Source organism: Thalia democratica, chromosome 2 (assembly GCF_965202585.1).
Source record: "Thalia democratica chromosome 2, ktThaDemo2.hap1.1, whole genome shotgun sequence".
Lineage (NCBI taxonomy): Eukaryota > Metazoa > Chordata > Thaliacea > Salpida > Salpidae > Thalia > Thalia democratica.
In genome coordinates this window covers 52852876-52879276 of record NC_139166.1, presented here as the reverse complement: position 1 = coordinate 52879276, position 26401 = coordinate 52852876, and the positions used below count along the sequence as shown (strand labels likewise).

The 26401-nt window shown below is 26.7% G+C and overlaps 1 protein-coding gene across 1 annotated transcript; it reads right to left on the bottom strand.

Moving 5' to 3' along the window:
• LOC145829619 (ATPase family protein 2 homolog) lies at window positions 1-26401 on the bottom strand. Its single transcript, XM_082937464.1, has 15 exons — window positions 26283-26401; window positions 25321-25391; window positions 18193-18384; window positions 17842-18042; window positions 17217-17561; window positions 16827-16965; window positions 14628-14758; window positions 10912-11060; window positions 10158-10302; window positions 6393-6493; window positions 5080-5289; window positions 3159-3292; window positions 1818-1941; window positions 858-1028; window positions 1-470 (listed from the first exon to the last, which is right to left on the bottom strand). The coding sequence occupies exons 1-15, from the start codon at window positions 26378-26380 to the stop codon at window positions 318-320; spliced, it is 2364 nt and encodes a 787-aa protein (XP_082793590.1). The 5' UTR covers window positions 26381-26401; the 3' UTR covers window positions 1-317.

Sequence of the window (26401 nt, the reverse complement as noted above, 5' to 3'; positions counted from 1 at the left end):
TGATATTAATTTCAAATTAAAGTAGATATCAAAGTAGACTAATACATAATAAACTCAAACTTAAAAAACATCTGACTTAACCTTTTTTTTCTTTCCCTTTTAAAAAAATTTACTAAATAAATTAGTTTTAGATTTTTACAAACTTAGCAGCTTGTCATGAAGCTAATAATAAATTAAAAGTCTCAGATTCGCTTGTTAAAGCTTTCGGAGGAATAATTCAACACAAGAGTTTATATTAAACTTAGACTAAATATTTATTTTGCAAAAATTTTTCTAACACGACAAAATTTTCTAAACTAATTGACTAGTAAAATCAACTAAATGAGACTCGATTTGAACTTCTCGTAATTAGATAGGTCTTTGCTCATGAAAACAGTTTTCTTCTTGGCATCCAACATATTCTGAAGAGATATTTTATCTTGAGAGTTTCTAATTGCAATAGATCCAGCTTCGCTGCACCATCCGCAAATCTGTACAGATTTTTTCAAATAAATAAACTTTATATGCTGAATGTAAATATTTGTCTTAATTTTATTTAAGAATTTATGGAAATATATTTGTACTTTATGTTATTGAGTAATATAATAGCTATTTCTTTTTAGAGATTTTGTATATGTTCATTTTATAACTTAACACTTAAACCAAAAACTTGTTACAGACCTGAAAATATTCCTAACTTCAAAACACTTGAAAAAAATAGGTAAATTTTGTATAAAAAACTATAGCCATAAGCTGTTTAAACAGGCTAGGTCTATTTTCGCGAAAAACTTAAAAGTTATCTAACAATTTAATCGACCAAAAACTGATAGAAGTATGAAACCCTGTTGAACAGTTGAAAACCGAGCGGCAAAACTCACCTCTGCTCCGGAGTAATCCCTGCTCTGTTCGACGAACGAGCCGACGTTTTCCAAAACTTCCTCTTCAACCCGCATCCTGTTGAGCTGCAGCTGAAATATCTTCTTGCGGGAGTCTTCGTCCGGGAGCGGCACGTAGATCTTCTTGTCGATTCTCCCCGTTCGCATGATCGCCTGAAAATTTGGAATTGAAAAAAATAGAAAGAAAAATGGAGAATAGTAATGATAATAAAGTATGTAAGTAATTGATAATTATTATTTGTAATTATTAAAAATGTCATGTCTCCCCGTTTTTTAGCTTATGGCCTCTTTTAAATGGTCCACTTAGGGAAGCCCTAGTCTAAGGTTCGAAACTTCCCGCATTAGTATAAGTTTAAAAACTACCCTTAAAAACGCTTAAGACCTTAATTGCTCTTCATCATCAGCTCTATAATATTTAGTATAAGTGTCAAACTATTGCCTTGTGGCCTCTTTACTAGCCACACCCCATTTGCAGCTTATGACCCCCTAAATGTCTGAAACCCCTCTTAGAAAAACCATAATTTAAACAAAAATTAAGTTGGAATACTTTTACACATAAAACTTAGAAAAGGCTCACTGCACCAGTTTGATGCAAGCTAAAATTAAAACAGCTTTATGACCGATGTTACTAGAATTTAGAAGATTATTATGAGATGTAAAAAACAATAAATTAAATCTTTGTATAGTTAATTAGAGCTCTTATGTTATGTTTAATTGTTTATTTAGAATTTTGATTACTTTTTTTTTGTGTTTTGCTTGACTAACTAATTTCTGACGCAATTGTAAGGCTATATAAGTTAAAAACTTTCTTTATTTTGTAACAATTGTAACACACTGAAGAAAATTGTTGAAATATATTTGTGTTCAGTAAAAGACCTTGTTTGTTTTTATAAAGTACAATAGCAGACTAATGTTTAACATATGTAATATACAAATAATTACGTCATCGATGACTTGAGGCTGGTTGGTCGCTCCCAGTACTATGACGTCATTGCCGCTGCTCAAACCGTCCATTTCCTGCAGGAGCATGTTCGTCACTCGATCGGTGGCGCTGCTGCTCGTGTCGCTGTGGAATATTTGTAAAATGTTTTGCAAAACTATAAAGCGCAAAAATAAAGAATATGCACTTGGTAAGTTTGAGATATGCAGTACTTTTTTGTTAAAAACTTTTGCTTCACACCAAACAGTTACAGTTCAAATTTTTGTAATAAATTACAGTTCTCAACATATAAGAAGATAAGTGTATGAAATTTTAAATTTTAGAGGAATTTAGAATTATTTTTAAAGCATAGTAACATTAAATTTAGTTTTCCTTCAAGTTATATAAGTACAAAATTCAAAATTTTCGTATAAGTAGCTTGAAATTTAACATTTAAACTGAGATTTTGTATAGGTAGATTTTTTGTTTTTTTACAACGTTCTTTTTCCTAGTGTTCAAATAAAATATTTAGACAACAACATTGTGTTGTTTTTAACAGAATATTTGTATTAAACAGTTTTTACTAATTAATTGTATTACAATTATTAAATTTTGAAAGTTTGTTCTCTATTGAAACTGCATAAAACTTAAAACATTTAGGATCCGGAACCGAGCCGGATCTTAATTTGAAAAAATATCTTAAATAGTGGATCCGGTAGATCACTATTTATTTTAAATGTATGTTTTAGAACTAAATTGTAACTGGAGACCCCTGTTAGGCGAAAAAATGTTTTACAACAAACCGCAAAAATAATAAAATCTTCAAGATAGACGTTAGGTAAAAAAAGATAAACTCGTCTTTTTCTACTAAAAGTTGATATAATATATAACCGTCTCTTTAGTTTCTCGCAAAATGTTTTTTTTTTTGAGTTTGGACATAGTTTAAGCTAATGGTTTAACTAGGGGTAGTTATACAATGGGATAAATTTCACCCGTGTATAAATATTATAATACTTAAACTGGTTATAGGCACATGTTTTACTTTTATTTACAAAATAAAACTAGAGGATTTTTAACCATTTCATATAAAATGTATAAAAATAAGTAATTTAAAATAGAATATTACTAATTTTTGGATTGCAAAAATAATTAAGTATTTACATTTTTTGCTTTGGCAGGTCAATTGTTTACAGATTTTAAATACTAAGAGAGAACATTTATTTAATGCAAATTTGAACCAAAGAATATAAAAAGGCAAAAAAGTGTATTAACTTAAACTAATGTTTAAGAAAAATATCAAATCAAGCCTAACAAAAGAAACAGGTACATCTAATCCGTTTATAACTATCTATAAAATTAAAAACCTTCCTCTCTTTTTAGCAATGGCGTCAATTTCGTCAAAGAACAGAATGCACGGTGCTGCTTGGCGCGCTTTTTGAAAAACTGCTTGCACCTTCTTTTCCGAGTCTCCGAAATACTTGCTGTTGAAATCTGAACCCTGAAATAGAACTTGCATTTTTAACAAAAAATGTTTACAAGACTTTGTTATATTAATTTACGTTCAAGTAACAAACTAGTAAACAAAATTCACAACACAAGTGAACAATCTTAATAGAAACATCAACCTACATACTCATCAAACAAAGGTTTTAAAACGCTTATTCACATGGTTGCCACTGATCAAGCTGAGAAAAATTTCCTGACTTTTCCAAATCAAACTCTTAAATTAAACTTATTCTAAAATACATAATCTAACACTTAAAACTATATAAAGCTTTCAATCTAATTTTAATACATGTTAAAAACAACAGTTTTTTGCTGAATTCTATCATCAAACTTCCAGTACATTTTATTAAACCATCTGTGTATGATTGATGTTAGTAATAAACAGCTGTATCAGCAAAATAATTGTATTATTACCTTATAAACACAGCTTGTCTGAAAAAAGACACAATTTTTTAGCATTTCCTAGCATAAATGTATCTAGATAAACAAACTTTAGTCAGACTTAGCATATAAGTTGTAAAACAACCTAGAAGTTAAAAATATCTAATAATAAAAAGTATTTACTTAAAACATGTTTTATTTCTATAAATTGTTCACTTAGTTTAATAAAATACTACCCAAACTATTTAATACAAAGTCTTTAAATTAAAAACCAATTAAAAAAGAATATACTTAAGTAACTGTAAAAAAAAGACATAAAAAAGTAAACTCTATATCTGTTGTAAAAAATATTTCCTCTTATCATTTAATACAAAATTTGTAACAAATAAATATACTCTTATTTACTTTAAAAACTTAAGTTACTCTACAAAAAATACAAATAATAAGTAAACTTAATATTGGCATATACCTCTCTTATAACTTATTTTATAAATTTAAACAACTTTGAAAAAATTATAAAGAGGTAAAGTATACACATTAACTTGTTACATAAAATACTAAGTACTAGATACAATATATAAAACTGCTTAGTTATAAATAACTCAATTATTTACTTAAACAAAAAACACTTTGATTCTAAAATTATGCTAGATAAACTTTTGTGTATATATCACAGTTTCACTATGGAAGTGTCCTTGCTATGCTACAGATCATCAATACTAAAAAGCTTACAAAATCTGCTTGTTCAAGTAGGGTACTTGTTCAATATGTTAATAGAAAATTTTTGCAGTTTTATAAAGGATATTTAACTAATTTTTATCAGGTGAAGGCATTGGAAGTAAAATTAAATATTTTTGTAAATTTATAGGAAAACTTTTAAAATATTTTTCTGACTTTAAATGACTTTTAATTAATTTTTACCATTTAAAGGCTATAGAAAACAAGGAATTTTGTAAATTTAAACTGACAAAATCTGACTTTTTTTTAAATTTTATCAAATTTCCTGACTTCTTTTCAAAAACCCCCATTTTTTCTGACTTTTGTCCTTTTTTAAAAATTTTCCTGACTTTTCCTGATTTCCTGACCGAGTGGCAACCCTGTATTCAAATAAAAAACCTTACACATAAACAATTCACCACAGTCAATCATAAACCTTGATAGATAAATAAACGAACGATCTCTTATATGAAAATAATCTACAAATTCTATTGCACATTAAAAGTTTGAAACGCAATCAAGAGTTTCAATCTCTTTGTCAATAAAAAGAAAAAAAAAATATTTAAAACAAAATAAATAAATTTATCAATTTGATGCCGGCGAAAAAACTACAAAACAACGTCGACGGTGTCCCGGACACATTTGAGTGTTACATTCTATAAAGTTAAATTTCGTCCGAACCTTGATGGCAATGAAGTTGTGCGAGCTCTCGTGAGCGATCGCCTTCGCGGTGAGCGTCTTGCTGCATCCGGGCGGTCCGTACAGCAGGATGCCCCTGGCCGGGGTCAGGCCCATGCGCCTGTACTCGGCGGATTTGGTCAGCGGGACTTCCACCACCGCCCTCACCTCGTCCTTGAGATCTTCGTATCCCGCTATGTCAGAGTATTTCACCTGTCGATTGTTAATTACTAGGTTTTATTTTTGCAGTTTTTTTAAACAGTACAATGTTACATCTGTACAAAGTAAACAGTGCTACTTTATTTAAATAGAATCACCTTATAGCCACATAAGTTGAGAACTTTTTTATTGCTATATTTAAAGCAAATTACAGTACTAAATGTTACATTATTAGTTCAAACTAATTAGTTACAAGGCATTCAATATGCGATGACGAGTAGATTGCAAAATCGTACTAATTTAAGGATATGACTGTGGGCAGATTGTTTTTTTTTTTTTGTGAAAAGAGTTACTTTCGATTGCTAAAAACAAAACAGTGTCATTTGAAAAATAAACTAAACTTTAAAAAAAAGTATTACTTAAACTTTTTATTTCCAGGAAGATGTCAATCTGCAATATTATAAATTAGAAGAGTGTAATTATACTACTGTAGTTAGTTAGCTCTTTTTAATTACATTTTGTGTTTTTATTATGTTAAATTCAAATAGTTATAAAAAAAAATTATGGTATTTGTCTTACCATTCGATTTATTATATTTAGTTTTATATGTTTTTAGTTCGCTGTCAATTGCATTTTTTTTTTAATTTGTATATTAGTATGAAATTTCAAAACAAGAGTATTCAAGTTCAACATAATCTAGCTTAAACAGTCTGAAATTTTTAAAATATGCATTTAAAATTTAAGCGAATCATCCATACTGATACATTAAATAACTACAAAATTAATCATTTATTTAATTAAATTAAAACATTCTTTTTCAAAAATGCAAACAATAGAAGAAAGTTATCAAATTAAAACTTGGAAAATATTTTATGAGTTCTTATATTCCAAAATATAACTACAGTTTTAATAAAAACATCCAAACAACGTTTTCAGCATAAATAACCTCAGGTTACAATATAAAAAACAATGAATGTTATAGAGAGTATAATTCTAAGCAAAAGTAGTAAAAAAAAATTCAACTGAGCTTTTAATTAGTTTGTACAAAGTTGTAGCGTTAAAACATCTAATTCACTAGTATTTTATTTAGTTGAAATTCACTATAGTATAAATAACAAATTTAGCTTTCTAGTTTATCAGTATAATGAAATTCTTACCCCAGTGTCTTTAGCAACCATTTCCCTAACAGCCGAAGGTGTGACAAACTTGATTGCAGATAGCAATTGTTTCTTACCAATTTTTCCTCCCGATTTAGACTCTTAAAAAGAAATTGCTCATAATACACTATTACTTAACATTTTTCGATGAAACTACATTTATGTTTTAAGCTTTCAAACTGTTTAAATTTTTACTAGTAGTAGAAGTACATTTTTTGTATAAACTAATTATTTTAATCTATTTGTTGATATAAACTTAAAATAAACTTTTTGATTTAGTAGTTTATTTTATTGAGTTGGGTTTTTTATCTCGACAAAATATTACTTTTTAAGTTTTAAAAATACAAATATAACATTATAATGCGTTTATACCTAAAAGTCCAAAGGAGTAAATATTTTCTTGTACTTTAAACCACTTAGTATAAAAACATTGTAAATAAAAGGAATTAATATAATAGTTTTAGCTCAAAAACAAGCAATAAATATGAAGCGGATTAAGGTTATTACGCTTCTGTTTTATACAGCAGTAAAATTTATACTCTAATTCATTTATTTAAATACTAAATGCTTTTTACAGCTTTAAAATTTATATTTGAACTAAATCAGAGATACAAAATATTAAAACTAAAGAGCGTAATAGATGAAAAAAATAACACTACTAAAAAAGATATTTAGATTCAAACATACATTCTATAACTTTTAAATACTTTTTGCTCAAAACAGGGTGTCCACTGGTTGTTGGCAAATTTTCTCCAGGTTTTCAAAGTTTCTTTCAGGTTTTTTTAGAATTTCTTCCAGGTTTTTAAAAATACACCTTTTATTGACTATTTTTTGTAGTGAATTAATCTTAAGTTAAAAAATGTACTTTTTGATAGATATAAACTATTTAAAGCATACATTTATACTATTATTTAATATTTGTTTTATTATATAACAACCTGAACTAACACTTTGATAGAATTTCCTATAAGTTATTTTAGTTTTTTTTTTTTACTTTTGGCCGTATTAAGTCTAAAGTCCCAAGTTTCTTAACTGCCTAAACAAGTAGTTGTGTCTTGTGAGGGTAAGTGTCAACAATAGCACAGCAACACTTTAGCACGGGGACACTTTTGTAAGGTGTCACTTTTGAACGGTGGATCACTTTAGCACGAAATAAAGCTTTTCAAAACGCTTTTTAAACTTAAATGGTTTATGAAACTTTTTATTCAACTGATTAAAATATAAATGTTACTCTAAATTTATAGGAAAACTAAGCTTTAATTTTTTTTTTTTCTATTAGTTCTTTAAGGTAAATTAAACTTTATATTTTTTAGCACCTCGTAGTTTTAACTGCATTCTTTTTTACACTACCTAATACCTAACCTAAAATGTTAAATTTTGTTACTTAATAGTCATATACATATTAAACCAATTAAAGGTTACAATAAGATAAAAACTAATCAATACGAGAAAATACTTTAAAAAATTAAATCAAAGTTCAGATTTTTCAAAATTTTGCAAAAAAACTCAAGAATACAAAGTAACAAAATTGTTTTAAAAACAAATTAAACTCTGCTTTTAGAGACTTTTAGTGTATCATTATTTACTGATTTTGTAAGTAATGTATAATGTTTTTTAATTCTTTACACCATTTGGTATTATTATATTTGTAACATTCTAAATTATTAATATCTATTTTTTTACGCTAAAAAGTGTAGTAAAATTAAGAAAAGCCTTTAAGTGTCATCATTTATATAACTTATTGAATTGACAAAAAACTTAGAAAATTTTATACTATATTTTTTGAAACAACTATACTTTTTTCAAGTATTGATATTGATTTCATACAACATAAACTTGTTTCAGAATAGATGTAGACTGTGTTTTTCAACGTGAAAATAAATGTTAAAACTAATATTTTAAATAACTTCATTAAAAAACGTGTTGACTTATAAAAATATTGCTTAATAAACATTCTTACTTTTTATAAACTAAAAATTTATTTAATACGGTCAATAAGGACTTTATAAAAAAATATGTCTTGTTTTTATAACATTGCTATTCTAAGAACAAGTGACTTTGTCAGGTTTTTTATTGACTCCTTAGTTCGGATATTTTAATTTTTTTAGTAAATCTGGCCAGTTGACTAAAAAGTACCTTAGCTCTGTATTAATGAAAAACTACAATTAAAACACGCATGACTTAACTTTACAAAGAAATAATTACAAATAAATTTAAGTCTTAATTATTGTATTTACAGTTCCGAATAATAATAATTTATTTTTTTTATAAAAATTACTATATATTAGATGTATAACACAGTATAACTAAATAATATATATTTTTTTTTGAATAAATACCTTTTAAAAGTTAAATAGTATAGTAAAGTTATATTTTACTATCTAAACGAAATGTATCAATTTTAAAAACTTCAAACATTCTTTTACTTGTATAGTTTAACATAGTAGTAAATGCAAAAGTTTTCTTTAATGTATTTGAAATAAATTAACAGTTGCATTTTATAATTTAGTATGTTTAACACAGAATTTTTATTTTAAGAAGTTCCAATTCAAAAAATTCTGTAGCTAAAACATTCTTGCAGCAATTAATTACTTACTTAACGTTTATTTTAATTTTATATTGTTAAATCACATTTTCGATTTTAGTTTTATTATTTCTGCAAAATTTTCATTATTAGTGTGTTATTCAATACAAAAACACATAGGAAAGGCCGTTAAACGTAATAAAAGGAACTAAAGATGTTTTTATTTATGTACTATGAACTTGAAATTTTCATTTGAAAGAAATGTATCAAGCAACTATAATTCTAAAACATTAAATTAGTTTTTTGCTTAAGTAGTTAATATTTCAAAACTTTGAATAAATTTAACTTTGTTTTTAAGTTTGTAATACTTTTACTTTATAAAATAGAATAATAACTTGAATTTACAATAATTTGTTTTAATAGCTTAACCAGTAAAACTAGCTAAGTGTTAGAAACAACACATGTATCTGGTGTTCGGTTTATCTTTATAGTTATGCTTGTTTATCAAACTTATGTATACTTTTAAACAGTTATCATAACAATTTAGTACTAAATTTTAAAAATTATTAAACTATTCTAAAATAAAGTTGCAAACTAAGCTTGAATTTTCTACAAAACTAATGCGTGGATACTTTTAATTTTACAAATTAGTTTTCAAACATGTGTTTTATATATTGCAGAATTCTAAATATTTTGAATTAAAAATGTATTATTGAAAAAAAATCAAAATAAAGGTTTAAAAAGGTTCGGTTTGTGTAAAAATAACGCTCAGTTCCAAAAAAAACGGCTAAAAAAGACGCTCTAAGTAAATAGAGAACAACAAAAAACGGTGTAAAAGTGACCCTCCGTGCTAAAATGACGCTTCGTGCTAAAGTGATGCCGTGCAAAAGTTACGCACCGTGCAATTATGATTCGCTCCCTCTCGTGAAGTTGAAACAAAATACAAAGAGAAAAAAAAAGTGTTTTAAAAATTTTGGTCGCTTTGGAAACATTTATATTTCACTAGTAATTTTACTAGAATGTTTAAATTTTTTAAGTAGTTTTGTTTTATAGAAAAATTTAAGGAGTTTCATAAGAAGCTTTAACTTTAATGATTGCAAAAAAAATCTTTTAATGTAGATATTACCAGGTTTACTTATTTAAACTAATGTTTTTATATACATTTTTTGCTAATTTATTTATTTAAAGTACTGTCATACTTAAAATTATTTAATTATTTATAAAGCGAAAAATAAACATACTTCTCCAAAGTTGGTAAGCTTTTTTTAAGAGAGATGACAAATTTTTACCAACAAAACCACTACATTTGAGACAAACTTCTCTGATATCCTGTGAACTTAATTCCTCAACAAATTGTTTTTGTGTTTCCATTAGCTTTTGTAATATCTGCAAAAAGCATGAAGTAATAATATTGAAAAATTCATATATTTCAGATATTTAGCAAATAGTTTTAAAAATATTTATATAAACAAAGTTCCCTAAACTCATTTTAAAAATCTGCAAATGACAGAAATTAAAAAATAATTGCCCCTTTTTGTTAGCTATCGTTAACCATTTACTAGTTGGTTACTCAATTACTTTTTCGTCCCTTACTAGTTATTACCTCCTAATAGACAAAATCGTCCCTAAGGAGACAATTTATTCAGTTTAGGAAACCCTAAATTAATTAAAAGTTTATGAAGTATTTGTAAATGAACCATAAATTTATTGCAAATGAAAATGTTGATTTAGAACATATTTTTTCAAAGTCATTGAAGTTCCCAATCTTTGAAAACACAAGGATCATAAAAATTACAAAGAATATCAAAGGAAAAAAAATGTTGTTTTCTGAATTTGCTGAGACACTAACTCTAAACAATTACTTAAAATTAAATTCATTATAGACTTAAACTTTGAAAAAAAATTGCAAAAGCGTTTTAATTTCTTACTTAAACAGTAACTCAAAAAGTAATCAAAAAAATGGAGATGTAAAATTAAAAATTTACAAACAACAACCTGTACACGTTGGTCAACGTTTGGAACTGGTATTTCTATATTGTAGAAACTTTCAACGAGCGATTCTTCCAAAGTTTCAAATTTACTAGTTGTTGCAACAACTACGATTTTCCTCTTGTAGTTGCTTTTATAGTCCACCTCCTGCGTTTCTGCATGTATTTGTTACTCCATATAAATTCTTTAAGCAAAACTTATGGAACTGCTGCTTAAAATTTATTGGTTTTGTAGAAAAAATTGGTTTTTGACAAAAAAAAATTTGTGAAAAAAGCAAGTATTGTTAAATTTATCTCTTAGTTACAGTTTGTATTTACTATTGTTTCATCAACAAACTTCAAACCCGGCTCTCAGTCTACCGAAAGTTTGCGGCCTGATAATCCTAATGGTATGATAAAAACTTCATGTAAGTATAGCTTAAGGATTTTTTTTACAATAAAAGCTTGAAATAAACTATCTCCAAAAACTTAGTAAAGTAAAAAATGGTAACAAAAAAAAATTAGTTGCTAGTTTATAGTAAGCAAAAAAGTATTTACTTTATTAGATACTTATCAAATAGTTAAGTTATCTACAATATAAAGATAAACTTGTAAAATATAAAACTTGTAAGATACTGATTGCATCAAAACTAAATATATTTGTTTCATACCTTTGTTAAAAAGTTAAAAAAAAAAAATTAATTAAAATTATATTCAATTGTTTCTCATCTAAGTTTTTCCTACTATAAAACAGTTTCGAAAAATAACTATTTTCAAATAGAAAGACTTAAACTTTAATTTTTACTTTTCAAACAGCTGAAAATAAGTTATTCTAACTATTTTTATATAAAATATCAAGTTTACCATCTATTATTAGTTCATACAAAAATTTCATACAAAGAAAAATTGAGTATTCATAAATGGGTATACTATCAGAATCCACCCGATATTTTTATTTTTTTTTATAAATTTATTTTATATATTTTTGCGTTATCTTTATTTTTTTTATTATCACTGTTACCCCTAACCCTCGATTAGTAAACGGTTCTCGAATTGACTGGGTGGATTTTGATTGGGTGGACTTTGAACGCAGGTGGATTTTGAACGTGTCCCTCATAAAAGAATAGTGTAGGCTTAAAGCATACACAAAAAAAAGCTTTTTTGTATCATAAAACTTGAATCTTTAACTTTTGTACTTATTAATATTTGAGCTATTTTATGCTTAATTTTTTGTTTCCTTTAAGCTTAAAACATAGTATATTTTGTTGTAACACTATCTTTTGAAACATAACAACTGGGAACAGTTATTCAGTTATTAACAGATAATACTTGATTTTGCAGATTAAATTTTGTACGATCTTCCATATTCTTTTTTGATTAGCCACAAATTTACACGTATTTAAGTATTTATTTATATTTTAAGTAAGTTATTAAAGTATTTGTACGTATTGCAGTTAGCAGGGTGGTCACTGCTATTTTTTTAAATATCATTTAGCAGTGCTTCTGAAATGGGGTTCCGCGGAACCCTAGGGTTCCGCGACGCCTCCCAGGGGTTCCGCAAAGCCTTTCGAAATTTAAAAAATAAATTTGAAAGAAAAAAAAAACATAAATCATAAAACTTCAAAAATAATGGAACACATAAAATGGAAAACATATATAATTATAGCATTTATTGATCTGCTTAATGTGAATCTAGCGGTAGGACTTTAAATGGGTATTCATTATAAATAGGTGTCCTGGTTGCGCAAATTTTTGCAAATTTATTGAATTTCTATTTTTAGTGAAGTCATGAAAATACTGGTATTATCACTAAAGCAAACAATGTAGGAGCAATCAAAACAAATTCTAAATGTTTACACAATAAAACTAAATAAAAAATCTTTATCAGAAACTTATTTCTGGTATATTATATTGTTTCAATTGCTGTAAAAATGTTTTAAAAGATGTCTATTAGCTTGTTTTAAAATTTAATATGTAAAAAGCTTATTTTTTACTTAAAAAATGCTACTATAATTAAAAAAAAATTAGGCCAGCAGACCTAAAAATCTGCGACATCTTTATCACAACGAAGTTAGCTGGCTGTCGAAGGGGCGGACACTGGTTCGTCTCGTTGAACTTAAGAAGCAGGTGTTCACCTTTCTTAAAGATGAAGGCTCAAAATTAGTGAAGTTCTTTGAAGATGATGTTTTTTTGGCTAGGCTAGCTTATCTCACCGATATTTTCGAAGAATTGAGCGCTTTTAACTTAAGAATGCAAGGGAAGCAAAATTCCATTTTTGTTATGACAAACAAGATTGAGGCGTTAAAAAAAAGAATTAACTTTTGGAAGAAAAAGGATGGTAATTTTGCGATATTTCACCGGTTTGATGAGGCCCATGAAAAATGCATAGAATTCAACTTTTCTGACGAAATATACAACCACCTTGATTTCTCAACCACCTTAATTTCTACAAAATTTTTAAAATTATTTTCCTAAAGATGTTCGCATCGGAAATTTATGGATTTTGAATCCTTTTATGTGTGATATTGCTTCAGAAGAAGTGAATCTTCCTACAGATACAGAAAACGAATTGCTGCAATTATATGAAGATAGCAATTTAAAATTGAGTTTCAAATGGAAGGAGCTTTTAGATTTTTGGATATGTGCAATTTCAGAGTACCCCGTCTTAGCAAAGCGTGCAGTAAAATTTCTTTTACCATTCACCATCACTTATCTTTGCGAGTCCCACTTTTAGCATGTAACAAACATTAAAACGAAGCAAAGGAACTGTATGCTGACTTCAACCTTATCTGCCTGTCTCCGTTTTAGTCTATCCAAAATCCAGCCGCGTATTGACATGCTTGTTGCTTAGAGACAAGTTCAAGTTTCGCACTAATTGTTTTTTTTTTGTTAGGCATTTTACTCGTTTATTACAGTAATCTGTGAATTCGATTAGGTTCATGTTCTTTTCGTTATTGTTTGTAGCTCTTATTTTGTTTTTATTATGCAAGGAAAGATTTTTATGACGTTGCGATTAAACATGTTTGTTTTCATTTATTTATCATAGAATCATAAAATACCTATTGGCACTGGCGCACTTTGAGTTTTACTCGACTTAATACTATTACAATTGGTATGATTTCTAACAATGATACAGTTTTGTTAAAAAATTCGTTTTTCACTGAAATTCTTTTGTTTTTTGCAGGAAATATTATATACATTTTATGTAAAATTAAATAAGGGGTTCCGCGGAAAAGTTGAACTTTTAAAAAGGGTTCCGCCACTAGAAAAAGGTTCAGAAGCACTGATTTAGATTGTCTAATTTTCTTTTAACTTTTTTAAGTACAAGTTTTCTTGTTTTTTTTTTTGGAATAAAACTAAATTTAGGGTTAAATTTTGTATTTAATAGTATAAAGTTACTGAAAAGATACCACAATGCTAATTAAAATGTGTTTTTATATAAAAATTTCTGAACTATATATTATTTTTGTGTATAAAAGATATTTCAAATTTTATAAATTTACATGTAAAAATTCTTCAAAAAAACAGGTTCTATAACAATTGTTGTTCAAAATTTAAGATATTTTTGAAAACTATTAAGTTCAAAGTTTTTCCAGGTTGTTTTGACAAAATTTTCAAATTCCAGGTTAGTCAATCACCCTGCAAGAGACGTTTTTGAATGCGTCTGTTACAAACAATAAATACAGGCAATTTTAAATGCAAACTTTATAAAAACTATTTTTTAGAGATGATTGATAACAAAACCTTTTAAAAAAGTTGTTAAAACTTGTGCTGATTCGTTATACAGATGCAAGTCATCAATAACAATGATTTTATTTTCCTGAATTTTTCTTATTGCTTCTAACTGTTTTTGAACGTTCTTGGTTTGGGGACTCCTAAATTACCAAAAAAAATTAATTTAGAGAAATCATATACTGTTTATAATAATAGATAATTAAAAGTATCATAGTTTGGTTTTGGTACTAGTTTTAACTAAAAAATTTAAACATAAGTCACTCATTTTTAAAAAGTTTATTAATTTATTTTATTTCGTTTAGCGCATCCTCAGAATAATCTTGCTTAAATTAAAACTGATAATATTATAGTGTAATTTTATTTATATACAATGAATTTGAAAAGTCTAGCTAAAAATAGTAAGGTCATAAAATATAAAAGTCCGCTAAGGAAGTTACGCTAAAAAAGTACAATGATTTTTAGTATAACTCAATTCTAATTTAAACTTTTTTAAACAGACTTTTATACTTTATGACGTAACTATTTTTAGCTAGACTTTTCAAATTCATTCTATATAATTAAAATTACACTATAATATTATCAGCCTTTAGTAGTGATGTACCTGACCCACAATTTGGGGTCCGGCCGGACCCGGACTTTTTTTTCAAATTAGGATCCGGCCGGAACCGGATCCGGATTTTTTTTTCAAATCAAGATCCGGCCGGATCCGGATATCAGACAAAAATGGCAATATCCGGCCGGATCCGGATAGTGAGTCCACTTTCAAACTAGCAGGGTTACCACTGTTTAATTAAAAAAAAAACTAGCAAGAGTCAGGGTTCCAACTAAAATTTCAGATAAAAAATCTAGGGGAAAAGAAACAAAAATCTAGGGAAAAATTATCAAAAAAATAAGTCTAAAATAAAAGAAATCTGTAGTATTTTTAATTTTATTCTAGGTTTTGAACTTTGCTTTTTTTTAACTTGAAACTCTAAAATATAAATATACCTTATAAAAAAAAATTATGTTATATTATATATATAACATAAAAATTGGTCCAGCACTAAAAAAAATCTAGGGATATCTAGAGAAATCTAGGGATATGGAAACCCTGTAAAGTGAGTACAAACTAGCCTGAGTCAGAATGAGGTTTTTAAACACTGAAAAAAATAATTCAATCTAATAATAAGTAGAACAGCTAGCCACAAGGTTGACCAATTTTAGGTAATATTTACAATTAACAATCTGAAATCAAGTTCTTGAAGAAAATTAACTAGAAAATCACAAAATATTGAAAACTGGATCAGCTCAAACTCATTCAAAATCTAAAATAAATCTAGCCTGAGTTTTTCAAAAATTTTTAAAACTAGGCTGAGTTTTTATAAAATACTAAACTAGTCTGAGGTAGCCTAAGGTTTTCAAAAATTCCCAAAAATTTTCAAACTAGCAGGGTTGCCACTGTTTAAGTCAAAAAAAACTAGCTAGAGTGAGTATAAACCAGCCTGAGTCAGAATGAGGTTTTTAAAAACTGAAAAAATTACTTTAATCTAATAATCAGTAGAACAGCTAGCCATAAGGTTGACAACTTGGTAGTAAATTTTTAAATTTTACAACATAGGTAAAGAGTTGCATTTCTGAAATGTTTATTTCATAGATTAAATGTAAACAAATGTAAATTAGTCGCGTGAACAAATTGAGCCAATCGCGGTAGGTGCTTAATTTTAACTGACGAAAATGACTCTTTTTAATTTACACAGGGTTTGTTTTTGAAAAAATACTTTTTTGTATGCTCTTTTTTACTAACTAGATCCGAATCGGCCGGATCTCTGTTAGGATCCGGCCGGATCCGGACTTTTTTTCAAATTAGAGTCCGGCCGGAACCAGATCCGGATATTTTTTTCAAATCAAGATCCGGCCGGATCCGGATATCAGACAAAAATGGAAATATCCGGCCGGATCCGGACCCGGATAGTGATTCCGGTACATCACTAGTTTTTAGCAAGATTATTCTAAGGATGCGCTAAACAAAATTAACTAATAATTTTTTTTGAATGAGTGACTTATGTTTAAATGTTTTAGTTAAAAGTATCATGGTTTTAAACCGTAACTTTTCACATTAACTTAGTCTAAAAAATTTAAAGTTAAAAAAAAATAAACCAAACAGTAATTTCCAATTTAAAACTTTTACTACATAATAGCTCTTAGGAAAAATAAACAACATTAATTAACTTTTCTGCGGAACTACAAGTTTCAGAAAGGTTGTAAAATTTGAGCCCCGAATTTCGTGCAATCTCGTCTGCCAAGAGTGACTTTCCAGTTCCCGACACTCCGTGCAGCAGAAAACAATTTGAATTCAATTTGCTGACACCTGTAATTAAATAAAAAACTTACTTCATTCAAGACAACCATTTGAATAAAATCTATATAAATAGTACTTCAAGCTACAATAATGAGTTTAAAAATAAAACTTGGTTGGTTTTTTAAAAGTATAATAATTTATCTACAATTAGCAAATTAGATAAAGATAAATAAACTACAACTATAATTTTACATACACGAAGGAAAATTTGAGAAACTTAAATAATATAGTACTATCACTGTGAAAAAAACATAACTAACTTTCTTTTTTTTGAAACGGGCTTATGAGGTCATTCATCTCATCAATTACGCCATCTAAACCGCCGATCACACTGCCAACTTTGTTTTCATTATCACAGTCTTCTGCACTTTGCAGACCTATGACGGATATCTTCGTGCCGCCCAAACTGTACACCTCACAGTCTGTTTGAAAAGCTGCTGACCGGTGACACTTTATCGCGTCGAAATCATCAGAAATGTTCAGTTGCCTATCGAACCGTCGTGAAATGTCGCACTCTTCTCTTTTCGGATCTTTTATTGCAAAAGTGAGTTCCAGTCCGAAATGGCTATTGTACAGTTTTTGGCCACTGAGCACCTTGTGATTTACTGTTGGTAATTCAAGACTGTTAAACGTAATTCTTTGAAAAGCACAATGTTTTCAACTTATAAATAACTATAATCATGCTTTATAAACTTTTATCTTTTATTTATAAACAAATATATATAAGTTGGAACTTAATACTAAATTTGTAACAAAATAGTACATCAAACATAATTGTAAGTTCTTTTTTGTAAATGGACTTGATAATAAATAATTATAACTAAAAAAAACATACCACTGTGGTTTGATGGTTTGTGATATATAGTTCTTAGAAAAAATACTTACTAAAGTAATTGCGAAGAGTCTTAGAATTATAAGATTCATTTAGTATTGCTGTAATTCTTTTGCAATCTTCAACAGATCGACCAATCAACTGCAGTTCTGTATTTTCAGGTGGTTCACTTTCAATCACTTTTTTAATAACTACGAACTCATCTTTAAGTAAATTGTTGATCTTCAACTGATTTCTACTGACTTTGCACTTTCCTAAATCAATAAATTTTGCAGTACATAAGCTGGTTTTGTTAGAGTATTTTTATATTGCAAATTAAAATAAATACACACAGAATAAAAATCCGCTCAATCTTAGTTTAATTTTAATAAAGTATCAATGGTTTATATAATCTTAAACCTTACCTAATGGCACGTTATCGAGTGGAAAAGCTTTAAAGCAACAAATAGGTTGCATGACAGGTAATTTGTAAACAACTACGCAGTCTTCTAATTTTAAATTAAATTGCTTCATTGTGGATTCGTTGAAAAATAGTTTATCTTCTGATTGCTTATGTAATAACTGAGCCGCTGAAGTATCTTTGAACTGAACTGCTTCTATGAAAAATATTAGAAAACTCAGTTATGAAAAAAATGCATTTTGAATATAAACAAACTCAATTATTAAATTGATCAAAAATAATGTTTGACCGTTTTATAAAAGGTAAAAATAAATAGTTTTCAAATAATTCGCATAAGTTTACCAAGTATAAAAAAAACAAAAAATCAAATATACATAACAACTTCAATTTGATTTTTGATATTTTTCTTGAACTACGTATGTTTATCAATTCCAATGACACTTTAATGCATAAAAAATTTTTTTCAAAACATGTATAAAATCAGTGTTTGTAATACCATAAATATAAGAAGTATATGTTTTAAATAAAATAAAAAACAAAACTTTTAAAGCTCAAACTGATATATATATATATATATAACTTGTTAAAAATTTATTAAACCAGGGTTACCCTAAGTAGCCCTTGGGGCGATATGCTACAAAGGGGGATGAAGGGGTCATAAATTGGTGTTTTAGGACTTTTTATGAGAAATTCGAAACTTACACCAAATAATTTGGGGTTTGCAATGAATGAAAGTATTCATTTTATAATTTTATGAAAAGAAGGCCTTTAATGAGTTTAGAACAGGGGCGTGTTTTGACTAGTTTCCTGTTTCCTGTGAACCCCCTGAAAAAAAGAAAAGAAAAAAGAAAAAAATATTCTTAGAATATCACTAAAAACGTTATTTATTGACTTTGTTTTGGTTATTTGATAAACTTTGAATAATGAATGTTGAATCTATAACACTGAAAGATTAAAAATTTGCAGTAACAAAAAATGCTTGTTTTTGCCCAGCTGAAATAGATTTTAAATAAAATTTTAATTATGACGTCATAATAGGTACCAGTTTTAAAGTAGCATTTTTTCTAGGAAACTTTTTACTAAGATGCTCTTAGTTCTCATTATAAATTGTTACTTAGTGTAAATAACTTTTAATTAAAATTGTTTTTGAACTAGTAATTTTGTTTAAAAAATGTTTAATATAATCACTAAAGTTTTATTTTACTTAGTTTATTGTTTATAATAATGTTGTGTGAAGCTTTTGTGTTATGTTGTTATATAATAATGTTGTTTTTGTACTTTAACATTTATATTATTTGTTTAGGTGTCGACCAACTGGGTTTAAACCTTGAAAATTTCAATTCAGAGAGTTTTCAAAATCATCTTTAGACAACTACACCACCTGGCAATTTTTTTTTTATCATTTAATGGTATATTAATATTTTTATTTAAGTTGTTTAATATTTATATATCTGATGGCCACAAAGTTGATTCTTGATTTTTTGAAATTTTCAACTCAAAGAGATTTCAAAATCATCATTAGAATCCCTGCACCATCAGGCAAACATTTGAAAAAAAAATAAAGTCATTTTAATTCAATTGTATAAGTCTAAACATTTTTTCAGTAAAATTTCAATTTTTATAGATTAAATTACTTGAAAAAAATTATTTTTATTATAAATAGATATATAAATGTCAATAGTTTAAAATTTAAAAGATAAATTTGTAAGAACTTCATCTATACTAACTTTTAAATCAAAATTGAAACTCTCTTTAAATTTTATTTAAATGTTATGAAATTACAAATTATATATCGAAATTCAAATCTGTTATTTAAAACAAAAACATTACAAACATAACTAACTTACTCTATAAAAATTAACTTTTTTATCAGGAAACAGTATTATAAAATAATTAAAACTAGAATATTTTTTTATAAAGATACTTTAATTTAAATGTACATGTCTAAACATTTTTTTAGTGAAATATCAATTTTTATAGATTAAATTCCTTGAAAAAAAGATTTTATAATAAATAGACACATAAATGTAAAGAGTTTAAAAGTTAAAAGAAAAATTTGTAAGAACTCCATCTATACTAACATTTACTTAAAATTTAAATTCTCTTTATAAGATTTATTCTAATTTTATTTGTTTTATAACATTGTTTCCTGATAAAAAAGCTAATTTTTTATAGAGTAAGTTAGTTATGTCAGTAATATTTTGTTTTGAATAACAGATTTGAATTCTGATTTACAATTTGTAAGTTCATAATTTTTTTCCGGTTCTTTAAGTTTTTATTTATCTAAATTTAATACAATAAAATAACTAAAAAAAATTAATACTTTTCTATTACTACTTAAATGTTTTTTTTTTAATTTCTAAGCAGAAAAAAAAGCATTTTGAACATAGAGTTTTTTGGCTAAATATTGCGTACTTAACTGGCAGTGCATACCTAAGAAATGCGTACTTAAGCGGCAAATTAAAAACAAAAAAAATTGTGAACCTCCTTTGAAAAAATCTAGACACGCCCCTGGTTTAGAAAACACTGATTTATGACCATGTAAAATGTTTATTGATACATCTTACAGAGTTGCCAAATGTTTTTTCAAAATTCTTCCAAGTTTTTTGGTCCATTTTTTATATAATACTAATATTAAGTAAAAAAAATCTGTTGAATAGTATAACAGTATTAAAAAGATACTGTAAAGCTACTTCAAATGAGTTTTTTAAAGAAATTTATTTTTTAGGACACAAGAATCAATTTACATCTATTTATAGAAAGAAAACTTATACTAGAAATTATTTAAACTTTCATTCATTTTGTAGTATGAAAAGAATGACAAATTTGATTAGAACGCGCACATAAAATCTGTTCAAGAGAACTATTTGCTGATGAAATAAATCAGATAAAATTAATACTTAATAAAAATGGCTGTCCACAAGAACTTGTAAATAAAATAATTAATTTACATCTTAAAAGTTTAAACAAAATAAAGCCTGCAGGGCCGGAGAAATGTTCGATTACTTTATTATGCCTTATGTCAATAAGAACTCAAGAATTACAGAAAGAAACATCAACCAATTAATAAGTAAATCTTATCACTCAGTAAAACCGAGAGTTATTTTTCTTATCCAGACCAATGATTAGACCTGGGGGAAAGATCCGATATCAGAATATAAAAAAAGTATAATAGTTTACCAGTTAAACTTTTTCTGTGAAGATAGTTATGTCGGAAAGACTTCAAGGCAATTTGGCAAAAGGATAAAAGAGTATATTCTAAAAGTATTGATGAATTTTGTAAAACGAGTAATAAGGAAAATAAATCTATAAGAGTAGTAAATGCTTCAAAAAGATCTGCTATTGCAGAACACCTAGTTAGTAACCTTGATTGTGCAAGTAATTATAACTTGAAAAGATTTAAAACTATTAAAAATTGTTTTAACATTTTTGATTTAATTAAACTTGAGGCTATATGTATTTTAATAAGAAAACCTAAATTGTGTAAACATAAAGACTTTGATTATAATGTTTCTTTTATTTTCATAAATAGTTTTATAAGTTGTTACGTATGTTTTATTTATTTTTTAGTAGCATTGTAATTAGAATTACTTATGTATTGTTAATTACCCTTTGCTTTTTTATTATACCTTTTACATTGATTAAATTTTCAGTATATAAGCTAGATTTGAAACTTAATTTTTATTGCTTAGTAAACAACTGATGAGTTAAGCATAAAATATATATTGTTATAAAATCCGAGTCTTGTGTGTTTTTGAAAAAACTTTTTTTGATCTTTTTGATAGATTTTTTGCATCTAATCCAGGGGTTGGCAGGTCAAAAAAGGAACGTTTTTTATGTGCTTTAAAAAACATATTTAAAGATATTCTTTTGAAAAAAATATTAGGCGATAAATTATTCTTTAAAGATAACACTAAAACTTATTTTTTGTTTTTTGAGAATATTAATATATCAAACTAGTTGAAAACAAAAAATTAATTTGGCCCGCGGGCCTCAGTTTGCCGAACCCTGATGTAATCGAAAGTTTGTTACTTTACATCAGGGGCGTCGCGTGGGGTGTTGCACTGCCGCAATTGAACCACCTTAAAATTTTGTAAGAAAAAAATAAGTATCTATAAGGTTTTAATAGAGCACAAAATCTCTTATAAGACTCCAATTTAAACAACGACTATTTTGCTCACTACACTGCCGCAAATGAACTCAAAAAAGCAAAATTTATTCAAGAATTGACGCAAAATCAATATTTTGCTGTAACTAAGCTAAGTTTAAAATTCCCTAAAACGGTACAGGTTTAAGTATCATTCCACAAGCGATTGTAAACGAATAATGAAAACAAAGCTAAGCAGAGACAACTCGAGTAGAGGCAACTCGAGCAGAGGCAATTCGAGCAGAGGCAACTCGAGCAGGGACAATTCGAGCAGGGACAATTCGAGCAGGGACAATTCGAGCAGATGCAACTCGAGCAGAGGCAACTTGAGCAGAGGCAACTCGAGCAGAGGCAACTCGAGCAGAGGCAACTCGAGCAGAGGCAACTCGAGCAGAGGCAACTCGAGCAGAAGCAACTCGAGTAGAAGCAACTCGAGCAGAAGCAACTCGACAGAGGAAAATCGTGCAGGGACAACTCGAATAGAGGCAATTTGAGAATAGGCAACTTGAGCAGGGACAACTGGAGTAGGGGCAATTAAAGCACCGGCAACTCAGATTTTTTTCTGCACCACTTAAGAAAAATACTACGCGACGCAACTGCCTTAAATTTAAAAACAATTAAAAATTGCAATTTTTTCTAGTTTTTTTTTTGTCTAGATTGTCTAATTCCAGGTTTTTCCTTGATTTTAGGGTTTTTGGCAAACCTGGTCTTACTAATTACATAGTTTTGTTTATTTTAGAACTAAGTAAGTTAATTTACAGATTTTCAATTTTAAAATAAATAAGGTCTATTTTTACGGTTTTAATTCAGCTTTTATTTAGCATGATTGCCAATATATTGATCTAATAGTTTAAAATAAATATAAAAACTCAGACTGGCTTAAACTTGAAAGTTTTATATTAAAATAGTTTTATTTGTTACAATTATCTTATTTTCATACTTTTTAGTTTGCTTTAATTCATAGTTAAATATATAAAAGAGTAGGCACAGAAGATTTTTGTTTGCTTGGAAATCCTTTTTTAAACAAAATCTACATATTTCAAAATTAACATAACAGTAAACTGTGCTCAACTTCAAACACTAAGCATTTTTAGAAAATATTTATTGAGAAGTTTTCTAGATTTGAAACTTAACTTTTATTTTCTTTATATAAATTTAGCTTTTTGTAATATTTTAAAACTTAAAAAGGTATCCTAAAAACATGATTTAAAACATGATACTGTACGAATTTTTGTAGGAAAAACAATTAGTTCCTTAATGACAAAAGCTGGATTACCCGAACTGTAAATAAAAAATGAGAGCACATTAAACAGAGTTACCAAAGGTTTTTGAGAAATTTATTTCACGTTTTTTGAATTTCTTAAAGGCTTTTGAAAATACAAGTTTTTGGGTCTATTTTTAGTAAAAATTAAGTTTATATTAAAAACCTTTTTAAATAGTGTAATAACAATAAAGTAAAAAATATATATATAATATATAAGTTTAAAAAAACCTAACATTAGAAAACATAAGAAATTATTTACAAAAAACAAAAAATAAAGTAGAAAAAAAATTACCAAGCGAGGGTAAGGCTTAGGGGTAATAGTAATAGTTTAAAGAAAAAAATCAAGAATTATTCATAAAAAAAAATAAAATTATAAAAAATATTGTCAAAAAATCAAGAAAGAAAAGAAAAAAATTACCGACCAAGGGTAAGGCAGGATTGCCAAATAATGTTTTTGGTAAATTTTTTTTCCATGTTTTAAAAATTAAAGATTTTATGCTCTACTAATAGTTTAAAGTAAAAAAACTGTGTTAAACAGTATAACAACACTGAAAAGATACTGTAAAGCTATTTTAAACATGTTTTTGATTAGTGAAAAAAAATTATAACAAAAAATCTTAATCTATATGACAGATTTTTGTGTTAAATAGAAATTTCATTACTTTACATGTAAAAATTGTTTAAAGTTTTACGTTTTTTGGCAACCTTAAATAAAGCTTAATCATTAGAAAAAAATTTAAAAATTCAAATAAAAATACATTTAATAAAATATCACCAAAACTTAAATTGAATATAAAAGATTAAACTGAAAAAACCTCAAAAAATCTAAAAGTTGGGACTTATTTTAAAGCTTCTAAAAGAACTTCTTATAAAACATCTTTGATTAAACCTATTTACTGTGCACCTAAACACACTTATATGCATTTTTGTTATATTTATAACGTTTTATTTAAAAAAAATTATAAATCGCAAAAACTTAGTTTTTATATTTAGTTAGTTAATTAGCAAACACATAAATTTTCGAGGTATAAGTTCTCATAAGGAGACACATATACCACATAATGACTATAATTTTTTTAAGAAATTTATTTTATCTATTTACAGTATTTTATAGACATAATAGCTGATCAGATAGTTAATAAAACTCATTTAAATACAATTTGATTAGGGCTCATATAAGTGAAACATTGTCATAAAAACTAAGTTCTTCTGAAAAAAATATGTTTTTTACTTTTATATGTTTAAATTTGAAAGTAGATGAAATTATTTTTATTTTAGTTAATTAATTGAAGTAAACAAATACATTTTAGGTTTATGACGAGCAGTTATAAGAACATAATCTAAACTTCTGTTACAAAATTTGAAAACAAGTTTTATTAAATAAAAAAAAATAAAACAGAGACTGTATTTCACTTTGACTTTACTTTTTTAGTCTATCAACAAAATTTATCAAAACGTTTTAAATAACAGTTAATAAAATCAATTTATAGTTATACCATTACAAATATAACACATGTTTCAATTTAATTCATAAACATATTTTTATTAAACTAAAAACATAGTAATGTTCAAAATTGTTTAAAAACATAAGAAAGTTTAAAACTTTGCAGACATTTTTTTATAGTTTTTATACCAGCTTTTTTATCATACTAAATTTTTCATTTAAATTACTAAGCACAAAGAAAAAACAACTAAAAAAAATTCTGTCAAGTGTAACAAACCTAATTGACACTTAAACAACTCCTTGTAAATAACAGCTTGATTTTTCATAATGTATTGCAGGCTTGTATCTCTATAAACATAAAATTCATTCATTGACTGATTTAGACAAAAAACAAAGTACATTTAAATAAAAAATTAGGTTTATGAAAAAATGTTAGTTTTATATCTTTATAAGTGTCCAAAAAGATATTTTAAACATAGAGGGGTAAATTTGTTTTTTTTAAAACTTCTGATATCAAATACATAAAAAGTAATAAGCAGCCTAATTTTATAAACCTAGAGAACAAAAAAAAATCACGGCAAAACTAATTTTCAAAATCTCTTTATTCACTTAAAACCAGTTGCAATGTTAACAGTAATTAGTAATTATTTTATCGAATACTTATGTGCAGTTCAATTTGAATATATGTATGTTTGTTCAAGTTGATAAGATACTTAAAATTTAACACTTTGGCTATATAATTGTCATTAAAATTTATTGGATCTTAAATGAAAGTTCACAGTATAAACTATAAATATTCTATCAAAATATAAAAACTCCAGTTTTAATAATAATTTAAATTTTGATGTATAGTAACTTTTTAAACTTATGAAACTTTCAAATTTTTATCCCTTATATCACAAAATTTTTGTATTTGGTTTATATAAAAAATGAAAAGCATATGGCATCAAAGACATTAATGTAAAAAAATAGTGATGAAACACCTAAATAAAATAAAGACCCTAACTAATAAATATGTGTGTATGTATTTCATGTTGTACAGCTGCATTAAAAATTACTGATGAAATTCTGGAAAATTATTTTATAAAATAAAAACTATAAATAAATATATAAATTATTAGAACATTAACAAAGCAAATTAATATCAAAACAATTACCTAAAGTAAACAAAACTTACTTTCAATTTTACATTCAGAATATTCAAATTAGAAATAAAATAAAATCATCAGCAAAACTCACCCTTGACCAGCTTCTAGTTTTGGCAGATATAACACACTCTCACTATGCTCCACCCAGCCTACTCGTTTTTTGTTCTTGTTGGTCTTTTTGGAACTCATTTTATAGTGTTTATAATTTGT

Excerpts from the sequence above, each read along its gene's own strand:
- LOC145829619 (XM_082937464.1), bottom strand. The coding sequence starts at position 26,380 with ATGAGTTCCAAAAAGACCAACAAGAACAAAAAACGAGTAGGCTGGGTG. Across the intron at positions 11,061-14,627 it reads TTTAACAACTTTTTTAAAAG|AAACGCAGGAGGTGGACTAT; the intron begins GTTTTGTTATCA and ends AAATACATGCAG. Across the intron at positions 6,494-10,157 it reads AGCTTACCAACTTTGGAGAA|AGTCTAAATCGGGAGGAAAA; the intron begins GTATGTTTATTT and ends TTTCTTTTTAAG.